The sequence below is a fragment of the Crocuta crocuta genome, unplaced genomic scaffold (assembly GCF_008692635.1).
Source record: "Crocuta crocuta isolate KB4526 unplaced genomic scaffold, BGI_CrCroc_1.0 scaffold16, whole genome shotgun sequence".
Classification (NCBI taxonomy): Eukaryota; Metazoa; Chordata; class Mammalia; order Carnivora; family Hyaenidae; genus Crocuta; species Crocuta crocuta.
Window position 1 is genome coordinate 7,812,656 of NW_027531893.1, and position 24,012 is coordinate 7,836,667.

Consider the following 24,012-nt stretch of genomic DNA (forward strand, 5'->3'; position numbering starts at 1 on the left):
TTGTATGCTAACACTGTGTGGTCAAAGAAAGCATTCTGCATTATTTCAGTCCTTTTAGATATATCGAGACTTGTCTTACACTCCAGAACACAGTCTACTTTGGTGAGTTTTCTAAGTGTGCTTGAAGGAAAGTTTCTTTTGTAGCTGTTGGGTGTAGCGGGCAAAATCTTCCAAAGCTTTCTTCATCTTCCCTTCTAGGAATGCATCATTGATCCTCCAAAGTCGATGCTTCTGTTTGCACAGAACTTTCTTCTGATGCTAGTTAATTATAGGACGGCTCTTACACCACATCCTGCAGCTTCCTACCCCTAGGATCTCTCAAGCCCATCTGATGTGCAAAGGGAAAATAAATCTCAAGCTGCTGAAGCAATTTAGAAGCCATGCCTTGCTTGTCAAAAAAGACAGGATAGAGACACAGGCTTCCTTTCGATCTCTTTTACTCTGCTCTTTATGTGATAGTATGGCCAATGATTTGACCTGGTGGGAGAGAGGGCAAGTGGGGCAGATATTGTCATCATTCTCATGGGGTCATATGTAAATCCCACAACGTCTCCCTTCTCTGACTCAGGACATGGCCTTGGGTGAGACGTGTGATGATTTTTTTTCCTGTAGTGGTATTTTACAGTAATAGTTAAAATACATGTACCAGAAAATGTGCTTTATGAGAAATATAATCAACCTGTGATTTGTAGAAGTGACATGCCTAAGTGTCTGAAATTGGTTGATTTAAAGTAAAAGACTATGTAGATAAAAATACAGGGGTTCCTCCATATGGCAAAATGTATAATTATGGGACATAATATGGGGTTTAGGCAGACTGGTGTAATCACTGCTCTGTAACAGATATTTGCTATTGTACCAGTGTGAACCAACCTCTAGTCTTTAAATTGTTTATCCGAAGTCCTTCAAGGACCCTTACTGATGAGATTTGAGAGGCTGACAGAGGGAACAGCACACAGTCACCAGTTTCCCCAGGAAAAGCATTCCAGCTGCACCTTATGAAATTTGGTCTGCCTTGTTCCAAGAAACATCTGGTCCTGGCCGTGGGATGGGATTGGAGCAGCTCAGCAGGAAACATATTGGCAAAAGGCGTACGTCGAGCACCCCTGGGGCCCCTGCTTCCATCCCTCCCCTGCACATGGCATGCAGAAGGGTGCTCACCTTCTCCCATTCTCTGTCCTTGTTCAGCACAATCACCACCAGCCTGGGGTGCACCTGATAGCCTTCCTCAGTGAAGGACAAGTCTTTGCCATCCCATGTCACGTTGACCATAAATCTAGAGAGAGGAAGAGAGAAAGACACGTCTTTAGGGACGAATTCAAGAGATCAGATGAGTGGATACCACCGTCAGTGTAACACTCAGAAAGTGAAGACTTATGTAGCCATCATCACACATGACAGGTCATCTCTACCTGAGGACGTATTAGTACCCTTGCGGGCACTGCTAATTGGCCAGGCATTCATTTCCATGAGCCTGTACTCACTCTCAGAATCCCCAACCCTGTTGAGGCATTAGAAATTATAATCAGCACATGGGACGGACCCTTCTGTCCACCACGCCCATAGACCTCTGTTCACACGATAGCACAGGAGGGTCTTAAAGCATGTTCCATTATGTTTTTTTTTTTGTTTTGTTTTATTTCTAGGAGAAAGAGAGAGACAGCGTGAGCAGGGGAGGGTCAGAGAGAGAGGGAGACACAGACTCCGAAATAGGCTCCAGGCTCTGAGCTGGCAGTCAGCACAGACCCCAACGCGGGGCTCGAACCCACGAACCGCGAAATCATGACCTAAGCGAAAGTCGGACGCTTAACGGACTAAGCCACCCAGGCGCCCCTGTTCCATTATGTTTTAACAAACTTCCCTAAAGGAAGCTGCTTGCTCATAAACCACATTGCACACAGCTTCAAAGAAATAGTATCCAATCCGCTCATTGCTTATTCTACTAATACTTATTGAATATTTGCTACACGCCAGGACTCAGCTACTTGGCTGAAGATAAATAAGGAAACAGGATCCCTCTCCCCATAAGCTTACAGTCTCAAGGAGAGGACAGGCATTAGTTACAGATCTATGACAAGTGCTAGAGTAGAAAGGTGAGTGTGCTAGGTGGAAGTGACACAGGGGTCAGGCAAGGCTATAAGGAGGTGCAGCTTCATTTGAAGGATGAGTCAGTGTTAACTAGGTTAAAAAAAAAAAGGATATAAGCATAAGCATATTCCAGGCAAAGGGGGCAACAGGCGCAAAGGCCCTGTGGTGGTACTCACGAGGGACTGACTGGAAGCCAGTGAGATCAAAGCAGAGAGAGAGAGAGAGAGACAGAAGAATGTGGGATGTGGAATGGCTGAAAAGACGAATTGGTGAGATAGGGCAAGGCTTTTCAGGCATATTAAAGTTTTGTCTTTGTCTGGGGCGCCTGGGTGGCTTAGTCGGTTGAGCGTCCGACTTTCGCTTAGGTCATGATCTCGCGGTTCGTGGGTTCGAGCCCCGCGTCGGGCTCTGTGCTGACTGCCAGCTCAGAGCCTGGAGCCTATTTCAGAGTCTGTGACTCCCTCTCTCTCTGACCCTCCCCTGCTCACGCTGTCTCTCTCTCTCTCTCCTAGAAATAAATAAAAATATTAAAAAAAAAAAGTTTTGTCTTTGTTTTAAAACAGTAGGAAGATACTGAAGGTTTTAATCAAGGGAGTGAGACAATCAGACTCTTCCTGTATAATATGTCTTGAAGGTTGTGTAGAGAATGAGTCAGAAGGGGCATAGGGAGTTGGTTACAGCGTGCTTATTATCCAGGTCAGAGATGTTGTTGCCCTTGGGTCTGTTGTGGCCCCAAAAGAAGACTGGGGAGGGGGAGAAGGAGAAGTACAAGCTGCCACAAATAAGACCAAGTGGAGAATATTTAGCAGGTATTTAGTGATGTGGAGTTTGGGGAGAGAGAGGCATCAAGAACAGCGCCTCACCTCATCATCTGCATTATATAACATCTGCATGGTTGACCCTTATCCTAGATGTTTTCATTGCACGACGTCTGTCTGCCTTATGATATTCTTATCTCCACCACTCCTCAAAGCCACCTTGCCTGTAGACAGGATGGATGCAAGTAGGGAGGGAAGGAGGCAGAGCTCATCTCCCATGATTTGGGTGGGAGGGTCACTAGGAGTCCACCTCTCCTTGCAGCTTAAGGCACAGGTGATGTTAAACTTTGACAGGAACACACCACCTAGCAGACACTCAGTTAATGTAGTATAATGGGTTGAAATATTCAGAGATCCCCAGAGAGACAGGGTGTCTCAAGGCCATGGCATTTTCCTGCTTTATACTCCTTTAACACCAAAAGCAGCTGAAGAAGTAAAATATTAAGAGGGAGAAACAGACTATGAAAAAAAGTCTAAAATGAGAGATTGTCCTAACTGGTCACGCGTCTGGCCCTGGGCAGCCAGAGTGTTGACTGTGTTGTGCAGAGGGAAAATCAGATCTCCGAGGACAAGGTGAAGAAATTGGGGTTCAAAGGCAAAGAGCAAATATTGTGTATTCATTCAATGAACTATTTGTGCATTTTTTTCTAATTCGTGTTTTGATGACAAGTTAAGAGTGAGGAGAAAACGCTCACTATTTAATGTTAAACAAACAGAAGAGGATAAAAATAGGGTTTGTCTACGCACAGAGGGATTACAGGTACCTTTTATTTTTGTGTGTGTGTCTTTTTGTTCTCCAAGTTTCCTGCAAATAGAGTTTGTTAAAAAACAGAAGAATAAAGCACTGCAATTCTAGGAGGAGCCAAGAGTAATCACTCTATTTGGTGTGCATGTGAAGTATCTGTGATCATTTCCTCGTAGGATATTTTGTTGATTCAACATCTATTTACTGAATGTCTATTATGTGTCAGGCCCTATGGGGAGTCCTCTAGATACAGGAATAAAAACCACAGTGCCTGTCCACCCTCCTACCCGTGTGTCATTACCGCTCAGAGACACAGGCACATAAACAATGACAGCGGAATGCCACTCACGCACGGGTGCACAGTGAGTGGGAGACGTAAGAATGCCGAGGAAGGACCCTCACTCAAGCTGAGGGAGTCCAGGGGCACTTCTTGAGGAATCTAGGACAGGAGAAGGGTCAAGAAGAGGTGGAATAAAAGAATTCTGCGCCAAGGAATCACACTGAGTAAAGAAGAGTCTGCAAAGGCAGTGGCACATACTGGAAAAAGCAGGAAACAGCTTAGTAAGCAGACATGCAGTGGGGTTTGTCTGAAGAAAATTCCTGAAGCCAGACCATAAAGGATCTTGAATACCACACTAAAGGGCTTGGATTCTGTTCAGAAGGCCATGGAGATCCATGAAGGGTTTTAAGGACAGCACTCATGTGGTCAGAGTTTCTGCTAAGAGAAGCAGAAGGAAAAATGATTCTCTGCATTGGAGGACAACTTCAACATTTTTGTTGATGGCTAAAAACCTCTCATTACTTAGGGGGGCCTAAATTAATCTGTTTCTGTTTTTCCGGTTTGACTTTTGGTTTTGTTCCCCATGATTAATTTTAGCCCTGGCCCACTGTGGCACTGGAATTCATGTTTGGTGGTTGAGTATGTGGACAGATCATCACCAGAAGTACCATCCATCCATGTATCCGTGTATCCATCCATCCATCTATCCATCCATCCGTCTGTCCACCCATCCATCCGTCAATCCATCCATCTACCCATCCATTCACTCATCCATCAGTCCATCCATCCATGTATTTATCTATCCATCCATCCATCTACCGATCCATTCATCCATCCATCCATCCATCCATCTATTCATTCAATAGACATATTTGAGTACCTACTATGTGTCATGACCTATGCCAAGCTGTAGTAGGAAAAATGATACAAAAGTAAACAAATATATATCTACAATAAATAACTGCAATAAAGAACAGAAAGTATAAAATTAGAGATTTGTATTAAGTAGGCTGGTAAAGAGCATAAGGAATAGAATGGCCAATTCTATTGCAGAGGCAGAGCTGGAATCGGGAAACAAAGTGAAATGTTTCGGTTGTGTTGGGAAGGAAGAATAAAGGCTGGCTGGGTGAATGGCCAGGGGAAAGGGGTGGTAATGCTCTGCATGGAGGAAACCAAAAAGTCAATGGAACAGAACCATGGAACAGGATGGAACGCTGTTTGTGGAATTTCAATATAAATAGTACAGACAAAGACCACCAATGAGTGGCCTTTACCTGACCTAGTAGGAAATCGGTTACCAAGTCTCGCTGTATTTGCTACCAAAACACTAAGGTCTTTTATTTATTGTTGTTGTTGTTGTTGAATCAAACTGGCTACCACGCTAGGTTTTGATTTATCCATCACTTTGAGATGGACAGAGCTCAGGATGGATCTACCTAATGACCCAGATGTGGATGAACTGAAAATTTCAGTCAATTTAAGAGGCTTGAAAAGATCCAGTTTATCTTTTTGGAAAAAGCAGACAAGAGAGCAAATGCTTTGGTTGTGACATAGACATGTGGCCCCAGGGAAAAGCACTTGCAGCGTTACCATCATAGTCGCTATTTTATCCAAGAAGCTAGCATATACTATGGAGCATCCGGGTCTTCTTTTGATTTGCCAGCTAAATTATTTAAGCCTCCTTCTTCTTTAATTTCCCATCTTTATTTCTTCCACCCATTCCCTTTTCTCCCCTCTTGTAGTGAAATTAGATGGAGTGAGCAGGGTGATTATTTAGATGTGATCACCCTTCTTCAGGTTATACAGAAGAAACTATATGGACGTTCTCATGCTCCCTAGTTTTCTGTGTTCCTTTAAGATTCAATATTCTGGACCAATGAGTCTGCATCTCAATGTTAATGCTGTTCTTCTGTTTTTCTTTTTTTTTTTATTAACAGTCTTCAGTCCCTTGTGTGTGTGGTGGTGGGGGCACTCTACTAGAATTTTTTGCTGAATGGTAATTTCATTATTAGGTTAGCAGGATGCAAACACCTATTACCTTCAATTCCCCCATCCAATTTCTAGGAAAGACAATCCATATTTTCTCAGGCTTTCTTCCCATTTAAACTAGCTCCAGAGCAAAATTCTTTACCTAGGGAAATACCATTACACACCCCATTGCTTGGTCCCCATTAACACCTGCTGGGTACTTGTATTAAACAGCAAAATCTTATCACTGTTTTGTTTATCTCTCCGAAATGGATTATAAACTTTTAGCGACCAGATAAAATATTAGAAATTCTGGCAGCTGCTAAGCTTCAAATTACATCTTCAATATTTCCATCAGGAGCAATAAATACAGGAAAGCATGTTGGCAAAATTTAGGAGGGTGGAGGCACCAGGGGTTTGCCGAGGGCCCACTTCTGTGTTATTACCAACCGCTGATGGTAAAGCCACCTGGCCAGGGTTCTTCATTGTCAGTGATGTATACAACACTAAACTATAAAAAACATACATTATGTGACATACATACAGACAAGTTTCCTTCAGTATCTACTTAGGTGTATGAAGCTGAAGTCCAGATGAAAGAAACACTTGTCTACTGCTAGCATTCTGTGCCCTAGGAGTGGTTGATATGAGGTCAGAAATAACAGTGAAAAACAAAAGCCATTTTTCCTATATTATGACTGCAAAGAAATTAGGCCTGAATTGTCAAGTTCTCTCTAGACCTGAACTGTCTAACATAATAGCAGGTGGCTATTGAGCCCCTCAAGTGTGGTTAGCCTGAACAGAGATGAGCCAAAAGGGTGTAAGACACAGTGGATTTGGAAACTCTGCCTAAAAAAATCACATAAAAGATCTCATGAATAATCTTATGTTGATTTCATGTCGAAATATTGTAGACAGCTTGGGTGAAATAAGACATTATTAAAATTAATTTCATCTCCTTCTTTTTCCTTGTTTGATGGGCTGCCAGAAAATGTAAGATTCCATGAAGCTTACATTCTACTCTACTAGACAGCTGTTCTAGACTGCCTTTGGTCTTGGGGTATTTTTTTTAACCAGTAGATGGTGGACATCATGAAGGCAGGGACCTCTTCTGCTTTTAGTATTGTATTTCCAGTGCCAAAAATAATGCTTGGTACAGAGCCAGGGCTGAATAAATATGTGCAGAACGAACTGCTATTTCTATGTTGTGGATAACAGTACAGGGATGCAAGCCTGGCTCTGTGTTGCCAGCTGTGTCACTTTGGAAAGTGTATTTAAGATTCTCTAAGCCTTCATTTCTTTCTTTGTAAAAAATGGATCAGGTTAAACTGCACGTACCGGCCAAGATGGCTTCATGTGGCTCAAGCTAATAGTTACCTAACTCTCGGGTTTAGGGGTAGCATTAGGGGAGGTGCACTTAAAATACTATGCCAGCTTTACTATGCCTGGTTTAGAGCTGCCACCTAATAATCAGTAGCTAATATTTACAGACATTTCTTATGAATTTTTTACTAGTTTTCCACCCTGTCACATTTTCTAACACCACCACTTCGAATGCAATGGTCTTTTTAGGGCCATGCTTATGGTGGCCCCTAAATGCACTCACTTCTGGGGTCCCTCTGTTCTCCCGTCAAAAGCCACCCATACACGGGCTGCAGAAGTTCCTTGAAATAACGCTTAAAATGCTTTGTTCCCTCTGATTTCTATTTTCTCTCTTTTGTCTGTACAGTCATAAGTCTCCTTTAACTTCCAAAATCTGATTATTTGAAATGTTCTCTAGACATATTTATTATTCACTATTTCCCTTCAGACTCTAATTCTCTTACTGTCTCACAAATGCCACCATAACCCATTTAGTGTTTCTCAATTTTTGGTTAATTTCCCATCTGCTTTGCCATTTCCCATATTCCCCTTTGNCAATGCCTCCTCGAACTGCTTTGGGTATCACCCTTCTCCGTCTGCCGTGTAATTTACAAGTTTCTGAAAACAGAGTCTCTGTTTTCTTCAACCTCCTCAAGACATTCCATTCTTGAAGACGTTTTTTGCTCTTGGCAGCATTCTCCTGGCGGCTGGAGATCCATTCAACTCTGATGCGAGTCTGAGGAACCCTTGTCTTCTATTAACCACTCCCTGATGGCCACCGAGCTCTTCTTCTCTACGCCCCACACATAGTGCTTTCAGCCCGCGCACCAGCCCTTCCCCGAACATGGCAGGCACCGCTTCTTTCCAGCAAAACTCTGGTTGTCCTGGTGCTCAATTTCACACGCTCATCGCTGCCTCCCTACTTCCCCTGAACAATTACCAAAAGGCATGACCTCAGGGCTACGACTTAAATGTCAGGATAGAAATGTAATCACTCCAACACACAGATCTCCATATTCTAGGTCAGCAGCATCCAAAATGGGCTCAGAAAATACAGCATAAAGAACAAGAAGGAAAAACCACTGCGTTTAAAAAAAAAAAAAAAGAAGGAAGTATTTACTCTTTGAACTCAAATTCTGTTGTGGTTGATTACAAAAATAATAATGTCACTTGCTTTGGCTGAACAATACTAATATATATATATATAATACATACTATATACTATGTATACTATATATATTATAATGTATTATACAAATGTATTACACTAATATATAATGTATTATACTAGTATTATGTATACATATACTATATATACTAGTATATAATACATTTATTTATATATATGTATTTAAAATGTTTATTTTAAGAGAGAGAATAGGTGGGGAAGAGGGGCAGAGGGAGAGGGAGAGAAAGAAAGAATCCCAAGCAGGCTCCACACTCAATATTGGAGCCCTACATGGTGCTCGATCCCACAAACCATCAGATTATGACCTGAGCCAAAACCAAGAGTTGAACGCTTAACAGAATGAGCCACGCAGGTGCCCAGCAATAATGTATTTTTAAAAATTATGACAGGAGATGGTAAGCTCCATAAAGGCAGGGAATCTTTGTCTGGCTTGATCACTGCACTTCTAAAACGCCTAGAAGAAGGTGTCTGGCAGTACAAGCTTAAAAATATCTGTTGAATAAATGAACAGACACAGGCCTCTAGGACCTCATTCATTCAATGCTTATTTCCTATGCAACAGCCTCACAGCGGTGAGTCTGTGAGGCAAATTTTGAGTTTGCAACCAGCTAGCCTGGGCTAGAATGCTTTGCTGTTGGTTTCAATCACAGGTAAGTGTCCTAAATTCTCAGAGCATCTGTCTCTCCTTCCATAAACGTGAGGTTGTGACAGCCATGCCACTGTGTGACTACAGGGATGAACTTCAATGGAATATAATGAGGTCAATAAGCTGTGTGCCGTGGCCAGTTGACTGTTGGGCACTAAGTGATGGCAACAATTGTCTCAGTTTCACATAATTATCTTTTCTCCTAAAATTTGAGATTAGAGGACTTAATCTTTTAGATGCTGGAGGACCATTTTGGCTACTAATCCCAGTCCCTCAAGGGAGGGCAATGTGTTCCTGCCGTCCCCGACCCCAAGGAAAGAGGGGGCTAGTCTGATTTCTCAGAGCCTGTGGTACCCCTGGACCAGGCTATCATGCAGCAGACAGGGCTGCCAGCCTCCCCTTCATGCCTCCCGGGCTTCCTGTCTCTACCTGGTGAGCACATCTGAGCTGAAGGTGGTTTTGGGGGACATGCCCCACACGCTGTCTTTTGTAACACAATCTATAAGTCTAAAACTTGTAGCAAGCAAGTTGGGGCAAAGCTTTTTCTGTGAACATGGCCGTTCCCTCACCTCCGTCGCCAGACAGTACACCTGAACCATTTGGCCAAGACTTCTACGGGGAGGAGGACAGGTAAAGCAGGATCTGAGACACATGCCCTAATTATCCTTTATCAGGAGTTGTCAGAAGCCTGAGTGCCCATCAATACAGTGGTTCTCAGAATCTCACATGTGTTCTTGTTCCTTCGATGAGTGGTTCTCTCAGGAACCGGGTGGGGGATCTAGAAGTTTTTGAAATTCTGGATAGTATTTTATAACACCGCCAATGTGGCACCAAATATGTATCACCATTAACGTCTAATGACTCTGCCTCGCCTCACCATTTGGAACTGGCTGGCACAGGGGTTAATGGAGCCATTCCACATATTGAGCGTCTGTTCCAAGAGAACCCCAAAAACCAGATAGCGTGAGCAGCCTGGTTTTCCATGAGCTCACTCCGTCACCTGTGTCTATGCAGGGAAGCTCTTCAGGATCTCAGGCAGGCAGACGTCTGTGGTGGGTGCCTCTTTACCACTCCTGACTGCCCCCCAACACACACACACACACACACACACACATATACACACACACACACACACACACACACAATATATGCAGAATGACTCAATGTGAATCAACTCAACATGTGATTTTACCCAGGACACCCCCACCTGGGAATATGAGCCCCACATGGACAGGGCACTTGTCTCTTGTCCCCTGTTGCACCCTGTTCTAGAATGGAGAACAGTGCTGGCATAAAGGAAATACTAATCATCCGCTTACGGAGAGAACGAAAGGTCCATTTGATTTTCTCGCCCTCTGACAATGAGCCCTACTCTTGCTATCTAATAGGCATCCACGTGTGTTTGGTGGATCCCTGGGGATCCGATGAGGTAACCCAAAGGCAGAGGAGGAAGGTCGCAGGGAGGGGGAAGCCCATGGGCTTCTAGGACTCCCACCTCTGCTTGAATCATGAATACACTGCACTTCCTTAGAAATTATTATTGAGAAAAAAATCCTATGGCTTCTATCAGTCAATTAAACAACAAGCCAGAAAATGATTAAGAAACTGTTTCACCACCCCGCTGTACAGAAAGACCCTGGTCTTCAAATCAGGAGACCGAGGATCTTGTCTCACCTCCTATAGCATTCTATAATAGACTACACGTTTTCCAGCCCTCCCTGTAGCCAGGCATGCCCATGGCTATGTTCTGGCCAAAAGCAAGGGAGAAGAAATGATATTTATAACTAGTAAGACATATCATACAGAGGGGATGAACCTGTCATTGCTCCTTCCTCCTTCCTGCTGGCTACAATGCAGACAATCCAGACAGGAGCACTGACTGTCAGTCTGGACTATGAGGTAGAGACCACCGGCTAGAGATGGTAAAGCCACTAGGCAGAGGATGCCGGATCCCCAAGATCATGGAACATCACGATGAAGCCCTGACTACCTTTGGATTTCATTCACAGGAGGGACAAATCTGATGCCTATCACGTTTAAGCCGCTTTTCTGTTTTGGGCTTTCTGTCACTGGAAAACACAATTAATCCTAGCTGGCTTGAAGGACTATCTGAATCAAAGTAGAGTCCAAAGACTTGGAGCTAAATGATCCCGTTCCCATTTAGTCTCTCTGCACCTCAGTTAACCTTCTCTGAAAAAAAGTGTGCACGGTCCTACATAATCGTTTACTTCCTAGCTCGGCAGTATTTGATCCTCACTCCTGATTCCCCTCCCACCACACAGTGTATTTGGTCATACCTCTGTCTCTTACTATGCTCTATTGCTCTCACTCCAAGGGTCTTCCCTGCTCATTAACTTCAACCCAAACCCAGTAATTTGGGGGTGGGGTGGGGAATGAGTATCAAGCTCCATTCCTCCCATGTGGCCTTTCCTGATAATCTTTCCTTTCCTTTGTTCATTTAAATCCACACCTTGCATTACAAGTCCTTAGCAATCCATCGTCCCTGACTGTTCCCTAAGAGTTTCGCGTTCACACATTTGTTCTCAACAGAAGCAAAGATCGGGACTTGGCGTCAGTCATTCATGTTTGTCTAGCACCATGCTGTCGGGCACAGAGTGCTCAACAATTATTGACTTGATTCGAAAAGCAGTGCATTAATCTCCACTTCAGTACCATGTGTCTCCCACTCAGCACCAAACCCAGGACCTGGCTGTGACAATACGCCAGCCCACATATCTCTGTCCACACAACATTCAGGGGCTAGAGATCCTTCTCATCCCCTCCGCCATGTTTACTGGCCACCCTTCAAGGCCATCTCTAATAATGCCTCCCCCACAAAGGCTTCCCTGACGCCTACAAATCAGATACAAACTCTCTTAGCAATTAATGCCAATTATTCATGTGGTGTGAATCTTAGAGCACCCCCCACCTTTATTTATGTGTAGTCCCAACCATGTGGAGGGAATTTTTTAAAAGACAGCTCTTTCGGAAGACCTGTGTGATGGTTAATTTTATGTGACTGGGCTACCAGATGCCCTGATAGTGGGGAAAACACTATTTCTGGATGCATCAGTGAGGATGTCTCTCGGAAGAGATTAGTATTTGAATTGGTAGGGTAAGTAAAGAAGATGGTTCTCACCAATGTGCATGGGCTCATCCAATCCACTGAGGATCTGAATGGAACAAAAAGGCAGAGGAAGGAGAATCTGCTCTCTCTGCTTGAGTTTGGACCAGTGTTTTCTCATGCCTTCTTCATGCATCTATGCTTCTGCCTGGAACCACGCCACCAGCTTTCTGGGGCTCCCAGCTTACAAACAGCAGATTGTGGGACCTCTCTGGTCCATAATCCTATAAGCCAGCCCCTCATAAACAATCTCCAACTTTATAGCTTATTGGCTCTGCCTCTCTAGAGGACTCTGGCTAATACAACCCTACACTACCATCTGCTAGAAAAATAAGACGAGTCTGTGATGAATATGTTGTAGAGGCAGATTCCCAGTCTGCTGTTAATCACTACCTGCATGACTTTACCACCCTAGGCTAGACTATAACCTTCTTGAAGACAAGAAATCATAACCCAGGACTCTGAACTCTGGAAACACTGTAGACAGAAGAGCAGATGTAGGGTAGATGAGCTGGAGTTGAGTTTTAAATCCACCATTGCTGACACCATCCCCATAAGCCACCCAAGTCCTCTGAGGTCCAGCTCAGGCCCATGTCAGACGAGGCTAACACCCCTGTCTTAGGCTGCTCAGGCTGCTCTAACAAACTACCATAGGCTCAGTGGCTTAAACCATGAGAATTTGTTTCTCACAGCTCTGGAGGCTGGAAGTCCAAGATGGAGTCCTGGCAGATCCCACATCTGGTGACAGCCTGCTTCCTGGTTTACACATGGCCATCTTCATGCCATGTCCTCATGTGGCAGCTCAAGAGAGTAGGCTCTGGTCTATCTCCCTCTTCTTTTTTTAAAAAAAATGTTTTATTTATTTCTGAAAGAGCGAGAGAGACAGACAGCATGAGCAGGGGAGGGTCAGAGAGAGAGGGAGACACAGAATCGGAATCAGGCTCCAGGCTCTGAGCTAGCTGTCAGCACAGAGCCCGATGTGGGGCTCGAACCCACAAACCATGAGATCATGACCTGAGCCGAAGTCGGATGCCTAACTGGCTGAGTCACTCAGGCTACCCTCTATCCCTTTTCTTATAAGGGCACTAAATCCTGAGAGCCCCATCCTCATGACCTCATCAGATTCTAATGACCTCCCAAAGACTCCACCTCCAAATAACACCACTTTGGGGACTGGAGTTTCAACACATGAGTTTTGGGAGGACACAAACATTCAGTGCACAGCACCCACTCTGTGTAACTGAGAACGTTCATGGCAGTACTACTAAGAGTTTGATGAGGGCCTATCATTAATACATTTCTCGACCGACTTCCATAACTAAATGCGAAGAACTCTCCCAGTTTTCCCTGTGGTGAGGGGTTTCCTGGGGCATGGAACATTCAGTACTGAAACCTCAAAAGCACACCTAATGGAAATGCTTCAAATCCATTTCTTACCAAACACATCAATTCAAACAAATATTAGTTGAGTACCTATTATATGCCAGCAACATGTAGGAGATCAGATGGTAAATAAAAACTTGTGATCTTTTCTCCAAAGTGACTTAGAGTTTAGGGAGAAACAAATAATTATCAGGATGTAATTACAGCAATATAAATAACGATAATGTATTTGCAGTTGAAGCCCCCGATGCTATAGGAATATTAGCAGGAAGTCCTAACCTGTCAGAATACTGGTTAGTCTCCCATTATTCTATTTCTACTTGTTTGTTAGTTGGTCTGTTTGTTTTCAGGGCAAACACCAAGTTGAGTTCTCAGGAGGAAGCATAAACTCTCATACTTTCTAGAACAGGGCAGGTAAAATCCATGAGTGAAATGGCCCAGGTGCAAGGTTATCTATGGAGAGTAGTGAAAGTCGCAGGGAGAGGCATTCGAATTCATTCAAAAATAATACTTTAAATGAGATAAGACATATCTGCAGACCCTTCATTTGAACTCTGTTCTAATTTCAAACTTAAGAATATTCATGTTCCTCCCCCTAGCAAAACCCAGACTTCCTCCTATGCTGGTACATTCATAGGATCGCATCCCTCCTAGGGTGGCGTACTGATGTGAGAAAGGCCTTTGAGGAAGGCCTCCTTTCCATGTATCTGAATATCTATTCTTCCTCTGGACATAAAAAACAGATCTGGTGGGAGAGAGGGTGTGGTTTCCCAAGCTGAATCCACCAGATTCTCCCCCTCCAGGAATTCGAAACCTGAGAAGTGATGGGGCACCTGGGTAGCTCAGTCGATGAAGCATCCAACTTTGGCTCACGGTTCGTGAGTTCCAGCCCCGTGTCGGGCTTTGTGCTGACAGCTCGGAGCCTGAAGCCTGCTTCGGATTCCACGTCTCCCTCTTTCTCTGCCCTTCCCCTGCTCACACTCTGTCTCCCTCTCTCAAAAGTAAATAAACATTAAAATATTTTTTAAAAAAGAAGAAAGAAACTTGATAGGTGAGACAGAGCCCAGGAATGGCCGCATCTAGCAGAGGTGACAGAAACTTTCCTCCATCAGTGAGTGTGCTTCACCTTCTGACCTATGCAAAACTGGGCTGCTCAATTCCTACTTCAAAGTCCCAATATGTATTCTATTATTTGTTTGTCATTACCTCCTTTTGTTTAAATTAAGCCATTGAAAGTTGCTCACCACCAGAATACTTGAAACAGTACTCACTTCACTCCTGGCTGGCTGCTGTAACTTCTTACCTGGCCTCTAGATTCCCTGTATATCATCCCACACCCTCATATCAAGTCCACCTGCCAGATAAATGTTCCCAAACCTCACTTCTGATTATGTAAAATTCTGTTCAAAAGCTTAAAGTGGGTCCCTATTGTCCAGAAATAAAATCCACGCTCCTTAGCCAAATTTAACTTCCAACCTTGCTTCCTAAAACTGTTCTTTACATACCCTGCATTGGAGCAAACCCAAACAACTCATGATGCCCTTGTGATCTCCCACTTTCTGGCTTTCACTCCTCTACACTGGGAAAGCAGTCATCGTTGTGGATTCTGGCTACTTCCCATCTCCTTTGACTTTCCCCTCCCTGGTGAACAGGAAGACCTCTGACCCTGGTGATGGGGTTTCAGGGGTGGGTCGCGACTCAGGCTCATCCAATCAGATTCTTTCCCTGGGACCAGTTGCAGCTAGAGGAGATAAACTGCCTCCTTTAAGAGAAATGGTCACAAAAGCATGTGAATCCCACTTTTCCCCATCTCATGGCTGGAAACAGTGAACCATCTCAGACAGAAACATAAAAGAGAGAGACAGGGGTTTGAAGACATCATTTGAACCTGGATCTAGATATCCTGGATGACGAACACACCCATTCATTCTAGGTGAATGGCTGGAGAAATCTTTCTGTTGTTGGTTTTGTTTTGTTTTTGCTAAAGTCAGTAAGAGTTGGTTTTCTATCACTTAAAATCACAAAAGTCACAACTGATAGAATAAGAGTTTTATCTCCTCAGCAGTCCCAGGCTCAGACCCTCTACAGCTGAGTTCACCTCTTCCCCAAAGGCTCCCCGAGCTTCCAGCCTCCATTCCAGCCTCTGAACTGCCATCGCTTCCTCCGTACCTCCCTTTCCACCGTGCTATTAGAGTTTTTCACACACACACCATGCCCTTTGCTGGAGGGTAAACTCCTGGGGGAACAGAGAGACCACGTCTAAACTGTCATTGTGTGCCCCCCACCCTGGGCACAGCGTCCGGCATATGGTGAGGGATCAGGGACCATTTGCTGAATGAACACGAGCAGATTTTCATCTGGCCAGTGTTGGAGTCCTCAGCAGCATGGAGAATGTCCCGTTGAGCTGGACGACACCTCAGAGCCATCAGGGCAGAGTTAAATATGTCTTGGCCTAAATAGCACTCTAAATGCTGCCCAGGCTCGTAATGAAACCTGACAGCTCTGTGTAAATTCAGCAATAATAATGTCTCACTTCCTGCCACGGATTTCTGGTGTGGAAATGTGTCCCCCAGAAGACTGAGCTTTGCAATCCCAGCCCCTGCCCTGATATTCCTGTCTCTGCCCAAAACTGATAGGCCACTTCCTTGGTGGGGAAGAAGAGGGTGTATTTTCTTGCCAAGGAGCAAAGAAGAAATGCCAGATCAAGGAGGGATTTGGTGTCTTTTTTTTTTTCTGTGTAAATTATAGAAAGAATATAGTTTGTTTCTCCTTATATAGCTCTCCTACTTGTTTTCCAAATAGTTAAGGGTTAATTTTACAACTATACCGAAATAATTGTGGGGAGAGTAGAACGAAGTGACGGGGGAGGGGGACAAAGAAGAGTAAAAAGACACAGAAGGAAAAGAGGTGACGGAGAGGGAAAATCCAGGGAAAGAAAGAGAAAGACACAGCAGTGTAGGGGAGAAGCGCGGAAAAAGGAGCCATGTCTTCTCACACTTGAATAACAAAACAAAATGGAGTGTGAAGCTGAGCGGGGCCCTTCAGGAAAGCTGGAAAGTGCTATGTGGGAGGAGATCCTCGCATCAATAGCACGAGAGGGCGAGAGAGTGGAGAGATGGAGGGAGGCCAGAGCTGGCCAAGCAGCAAGCAGGAAGGGCAGCGGCAAGAGGAGCCCCACGCTGTGGTTTGGCACCACGCTCTCCCTGGTGACATTGGGAAAGTAGGTCAGTTTCAGAGCTGGCTGGGGGATGAATGGTCAGCCAGGAACAAGCAACGAGAAGCGCGGACGCTGAGTGAGAGGCTGACTTAGGCACGGGACCTGGGGACAGGGTGCTTCCCTAGCGCAACAAGAGGAACAAAATTCAACTCTAGACAACACTGTTCAACCAATGTCTCCCCGAGGATGGAAATGTCATATATCTGTGACATGCGGGTTGGTGGCCGCTCGTCACCTGCAGCATGTGAACGGTATGACTGAGGAACTGACTTTTAACTCTTACTTCATTTTAATTAATTTAGATCTAAAGAGCCGCATATGGCTAGTGGCCGCCATACTGGAGAGTTTAAATCTAGGAAAAGGAGCTATGTGGATCACGTTCAGGAAGGAACCTATGGCCATGTGGAACCGAGAGGTTGTTTCCCAAATGTCATCAGTATACACTGATGTGAGACGGTACACAGACAGGTGCATTTAGATGGTGCATGGGTTGCCTTTACTTTTAGAATTAAATTGGCTTTCTTTAATGCATATTTAAAAATGGAGCTAGCATATCAAACCTGTTATTTTATAGATGCCATCATCTAGGAAGAAACACTAGTGAAATTTTATATCTCTAAAAAAGTGAATCAATGTAAATAAAAAGAACGATGTGAAAAATATTACAGAGGGCTCATAGAGATGATAAAAAGAAACATATTTCATGTGAGTGGAATCATAGAATATGTGGCCTTTTGTCTGGCTTCTTTTGCTTAGCATTATGTCCTCATAAGGTCCATCCACGTAGGAGCATGTGTGAGCATTCCATTCCTTTAGGACTAAAGAATATTCCACTGTATGGATACACATTAAGATTATCCATTCATCTCTTAATAGATATTCAGGTTGTTCACACCGTTGGTTTATTGTGAATAGTGGTGCTATAAACATTCATGTACAAATTTTTGTTTGAATACCTGTTTTTAATTCTTTGGTGTACATAACTTTTGGGGTAATGAAAAAGATAGTAAGACTAGGTAATCTCTTGAAACAACTACCTGGGACTGGACAGTGGTCATGGTTGAACCACTTTAGGAATATACTCACCACCAATGAACTGTACAGACAGAAATGTTGAAAATGGATAGTTTTATTTTATATGTATTTTCTCACAGTGAAAAAATGTTTTTTAAAAAGCAATGAAGGCAGTATGGAGATGGCTGAAAAGAGACGGAGCTAATTTGAGTTGACACAATAGTTGCCTAAATTGGGATATGAGGTTTATCAGAGATCTGAGCTCTTCAGAGTCAACATTCTACCCAAGAGTCATTTCTACAATATACCTGACAGAAAGGTGAGCCTGGACACCAAAAGCACAAGCAACAGAAGCAAAAATAAACAAGTGGGACCTCATGAAACTAAAAAGCTTCTGCACAGGAAAAAAAGAAATCCACAAAATGAAGAGGCAGCCTACATAATAGGAGAAAAGTCTTTGTAAGTCATATATCAGGTAAAGGATTAATACCCAGAGCATGAGAAATTCACACAACTCAGTAGCAAAAATACTAATAAACCAACTTAAAAATGGGAAAATAACTAGAAGTAGTCATTTTTCCCAAGAAGACATGCAAATGGCTAACCGGCTCATGGAAAGATGTCCAACATCCCTCATCATCAGGGAACTACAAGTCAAAACCACGATGAGATATCACCTCACACCTGTCAGAATGGCTGCTACCAAAAAGACAAGAGGTAAGCATTGTCACGGATGTGGGGAAAAGGGAATCCTGGTGCACGGCTGGTGGAAATGTAACTGGTACCACTGTCCCACTTCCGGGGATAGACTGGAAGGAAATGAAGAGAGAAACTCAAAGAGATACTGCAGCCCAGGTTCACCACGGCATTAATGACAACAGCCAAGACATGGAAACAACCTCAGTGTCCATCTACAGATGAATGGATACAGAAGATCACACACACACACACACACACACACACACACACTCTATTGAGCCACAAAAAAAGAATAACATCTTTTTTATTCCATCTGTGACAACATAGAAATACTCTGAGGGCGTTATACTAAGTAAAATAAGTCAGACAAAGACAAATACCATAGATCTCACCTACGTGTACAATCTAGAACACAAAACCAAACCAACCAACCTTATAGATAACAGAGAAGAGATCGGTAGTTACCAGAGGCACGGGTAGTGGTAAGAGGTTGCAGAATGGCTGAAGTGGTCAAAGGTACATATTTCCAGTTTTAAAACAAATAAGTCCTGGGGTATAATGGTGTAGCATGGTGACTATGTATTCCATAGTCGAAAGTTGCTAAGAGAACGAATCTGAAAAGTTCTCACCGCAAGGAGAAAAAAATTGTAACTATGTAACAGATTAAACTTACTGTGGTGATCATTTCCCAATGTATAAATATTGAATCATTACATTGTACCCCTGAAACTAAGATAATGGAATATGCTAATTATCCCTCAATTAAGAAGAAATACTCATCTCCTGGGGCTGCTATAAGTATCAAAAGAGCAATGTACACAGAGCACTTGGGGCCAATCCTGGAACATAGTAACCCAAGAATAAAGATCAGTTACACTGGTATCAATGGGCACAATTCAAGGCGGAGTGATCTGGGTCAAGGGACAAATAAATGTGGGATTCCATACCTGAGGAGCTGTAGGAGCTGAGCTACTGGGCAAAAGTGGATGGGGAAAATTCTGAGGCAAAGAAACTAACGAACCCACATGGTCTCCACATAAAAGGGTCCTGGGGCACCTGGGTGGCTCAGTCGGTGAAGCATCCAACTTTGGATCATGACCTGAGCCATGCCTTATGAGTTGAGCCCCACATCACGCTGGCCGCTGTCAGCACAGGGCCGGTTTTGGATCCTCTGTCCTCCTCTCTCTCTCTGCCTTCCCCACTCTCTCAAAATTAAACATGAAAAAGGGGGGTCTTAAGGTTATTTACCTAAACGGAGGAGCTGCCCCCCGCCACACACCGCAGAACCCCTTCCTGACAGACAGACGTCCACCTGCTGAGAAGCCCTCAGTGTCCGAGGGACGTCCCCCCGGCTCCTGAGGACGGTCCCTCTCACTGACAGCTCAGAGTGCTTAGCGAAGAGTTCCTTTCACTGAGCCAGGATTGTTTCCCTGGAAATTCACCCCACTGGCTCTAGTTCTGTTACCAGCAAAGGAAACCTTCTCTATTGCTGTTTCCAGATGACAAACCCTGACACTCCAAAGAGAACTCCTGTGTCACCCTTCAACCATTCCTCAGAAAGATACAGGAGACTGGAGGGCTCCTTCCTCTTCGAAAAACACACCTGTGGATCTTTCTCCCTTTTGTCCAGACATGCTCCGAAATTTTCACTACAATTTTCAGAACGAGGTCCTATCCCAGGGACCTTTCGGCAAAGATTTATTAGACATTTGCTGCAAAAAAAAATTACACCATCTTGTATTTCTGGTCAAAGAAGTAACTGAAATGAACTGCTTTCCATCTCATCTCTACAAAGGTGAAATTAATAAATTAATCAATAATGTTAAGTGGAAGGTCCAACATGTGCTGGGCACGGTGCTGAGCGCTTAATGTGAGTTACTCCATTTTAACAATTCCATAGGTAAGCAGCAAATACAATCAATTGAGAGAATGCTCACGTGTTTTGGAAATTGGATCTTATATCCAGGAAAGTGGCTCTATCCTATGCCTCATTTGCACTTCACTCATAAAAACACCCTTTGGTAAGAGCTATTTGATGTACAAGGTCCCTTTCTTTTAGCTTTTGGCTATAACTAAGAGGTCACATTTTGCATTCTCTGACTCAATCCTCAAAGGCTCTCAGCCTGCTTAAAATGTAGAAGGCAGATCACATTGGTGAGGGCGTGAAGTTGGGGAAAACATTCCCCCCCATCCCTTCTTTGGGAGGGTTACTGTATTTCATCCACTGGGGTCTTTTCTACTTGTTGCTAATTTCCAGAAGAAAAAGGGAAAGAAAGGAAGAAAGAAAAAAAATACAAAAATCCATTAGGTGAGGGCATTAAAATCGAGACTGAGAAAACAATTAGGAACAGAGGCTCTTGAGAACCTACCATTTAAAGAGAAAGAGAAAACCATTCTTGATCACAAGGATGACGCACTTGCAATATTCCCATGAAATCAGAGAGTAATTCCTTCTAGTTGAAGCGGAGCCAAGAATCAAACCCTCCCAAGCCATCATTAAAAAATGGCAAATCTTCGTATCTCTCTTCTTGATGGGAACACCTAGGAAGACAACAAAACTTTTCCAACAACATGCTGGCAGCCAAAGCCGGCAGCTGCAGCCATGAGAAAGGCTGACCCAATCAGCCTGGCGGGGGCACCATTTGGCACATGGACGGCCCAACCACCATACTGCTTTCTATTCCAGACAAGAGAACCGTCCAGCACAGTCTAATAGAGCTAACTCAACCAGCTGTGTGGCTGACAGGTCTGCACCTGCTTTCAACGTCAGATCTGGTTCCTGAACAGCACGGTCTATTCCGGGCTCTTCTCCCCATGGTAAAACACGGCAGATGATCTCCCAGGGCACATATTTGGGAACGAGCTCAGGGCTGATGCTGTGCTATGACACAGAAGTTAGGCCTATCAGAGATGTACAAATGGCCCCAGAGTAAAGGGAGCTGGAGCCTAAGGGGCTTTCAGACCCAAAGCGGAGGGAGCTGTCAGGGACCTGAACTTGCCATTAATGCCACATTGGCTCCCTCACCTGGATATGACAGTAGCACTCAGACCAGGCCCCGGAGATGAAGAGCCCAACAGGAAGGTAACGCTTCACCCCGCAAAGGCAGCTAAGTGGCAGAACGGCCAACAGCGACATTTCCCACATGCAGGGAGGTGCATATGTTTCCATTTATTTGCATCCTATTGACTATGCAGAATTCTTAATAAGGCAAGTGGAAGAAGCACAAGCTGACCGCAAAACACGCGTCAGGATAATAGGAATCGACTGGTTAAGGGACACATCAAAACAGGGAAGGCTGGAACCAAGTCGCTACCCTTCATCACGGCAGCCCCTTCCTCAGGAAGAACGGGAGGGAGCTACCCAACTACCCCAACATTCTGATCCAAGTAGAAAATATGCAGGTACAAGTTTTCCTGTGATGGCAGCTTTATAGTCTGATTATTTATCAAGGCAGTTTCTCCAATTACTTGTTTCTGTTTGCCTATGTGGAAAGAGCATAATAGCAACCTGTTCCTAAGACTATGACCTTTTATTTTTTAATGTTTATTTATTTTTGAAAGAGAGAAAAACAGAGTGTGAGCTGGGGAAGGGCAGAGAGAGAGAGAGAGAGGGAGAGGGAGAGAGAGAGAGAGAGAGAATCTGAAGCTGAGTTGTCAGCACAGAGCCTGACGTGGGGCTCAAACCCACAAACTGTGAGATCACGACCTGAGCCAAAGTCAGACGCTTAACCGACTGAACCACCCAGGTGCTCATTTTTTTTTATACCAAGAGTAAGACAAGAAATTCATAACCAGGAATATGCTCAAAGCAACAAACTGGTGTGATTCCCATAAAGCAAACAGCATGTCATCAGTAGAAGCAACATAGATGGCAATAACAGTACAGCTGTGTACTTAAACTGTCGGGGTCTGTGAACTATGCCTGCAACAGGACGGTTATGTCAACTGGGGTAAGTTGTCCCTTTACCTCTTTGAGCCTCAACTTCCTCATCTGTTAAATGGACATAACAGCACCCACTTCATGGTGGTGTGATGAGCACTGAGTTGGTTAATTAGTAGCAATAACCTAGCACGGTGTGCCAGGCACACTCAGGGCTCTCGATAAATGCCAGTTGTTGTAGAAGTGGTGATTCCATTAGTTCTTGTTATTAATCAACATCTTTACTTCCTCCCCCTGCCCCCTGTTGTTGAGAGAGGAGGGACCACATCACGCTTCCACTGCTTGGCAACCTTTATCTTCGGGATTTGGAGGCAGAGAGTTGGGTCAGTGTCTTCGTGTGATCTTGACGACATCACATCGCCCCTGTGAACTTCATCACCTTCACCTGTTAACGTGGGATTATGCAACACGTGACTTACACAATTGGTGAGGATAGAAGGATCTGTGTATTTGGATCTAACAAGCTCTGAGTAATACTATTGTGACAGTTACTTGACTATGTCTGTGCAGAAGGGGCGCCTGGCAAAGTGATGGTCCCGCTAATCACGGATCCTCCCACACAGCACAAAGCTTCAGGACGTGAGTTCTTGGGAACAGCAAAAAGGAGAGTGACTTTAAAGTGCCACCCAACCTCTCAGGGGGTCCAAGAGGTTGGGGGTGGGAGCTTTACCGACACCCTGAACCACAGCCATTTATAAACCTGGGTCTTCTTATTCTTCCCTTATTTTCAGTGCCTCCTGGTGGGAACGCAGGTGCTGGAGGAAACCACTTGGGGTCTGAAGGCCCAACTTTAAGAGCCAAGGGGACCATGTGCCTTCTGCTCTGGGGATTAACTGAGATGCCTCGTGCTCCAGTGGGGAGCTGGGGGCTGGCCCGAGACACGGCTCTGACTGGGGGCCAGCTCATGTCAGCAAACATAGTTCACCCCAGCTCTTCTGCCATTGCTCTCCTCCAAACTCTTCAAGGCAGCATCCCTCCCCCGGCGCGTCTCCTGTGTAGGCCTCCCAAATATCTCCTCCTTCTGGAACAGCACAGGGATGGGGCCGGTCAGGGAAGGTCCGAAATGAATTCTCTTCTGGAGGATTAAGTTCTTGATATGAGGAGGCAACTGGAATCGCTCTGACAGCCTCTGCTCCACGGTCTTTGGTGACCGTCACTCAACAGTCCCTTTGGCAGAGGCAGTGTGGCCTCATGGTCAGAAAGGCCTGAAATTGAGTCTACCATCCTAACACTTCTTTCCTCATTTCCTCATACACACCAAAGGCTTTCCCATCTCAGAGACTTTGCACCCTCTGCTCCCTTTGCCTGGAGTGACTTTCTCTGGCTTTTTTCACGTCTGGTTCTTCGTCTACCTTTCCGCTGAAACGTCCCCTCCAGGCAGATGCCTTTTCTTCCTCAGCTAAAGAAAATCTTCCCCCCATGTTTGGTGTTTTCCCCCTCAGGGCCCTGCAGCCTTCCTTCTCGCCTGACACAAGGAAGTGCCGTTATTTTATCTATTTGATCCCCTTCTCATCTTCGTCTAAATTCCCTAGGAGGCTG

General features: G+C 44.5%; 1 protein-coding gene across 1 annotated transcript in view; it reads right to left on the bottom strand.

The window, feature by feature from the left end:
• Nucleotides 1-24,012, bottom strand: part of GRIN2A (glutamate ionotropic receptor NMDA type subunit 2A) — a 364,034-nt gene that overhangs the window by 107,961 nt on the left and 232,061 nt on the right. The window contains exon 3 of the mRNA XM_077773268.1: nt 1,162-1,276. Coding sequence (XP_077629394.1) covers nt 1,162-1,276 — 115 coding nt within the window. The remainder of the gene's footprint in view (nt 1-1,161; nt 1,277-24,012) is intronic.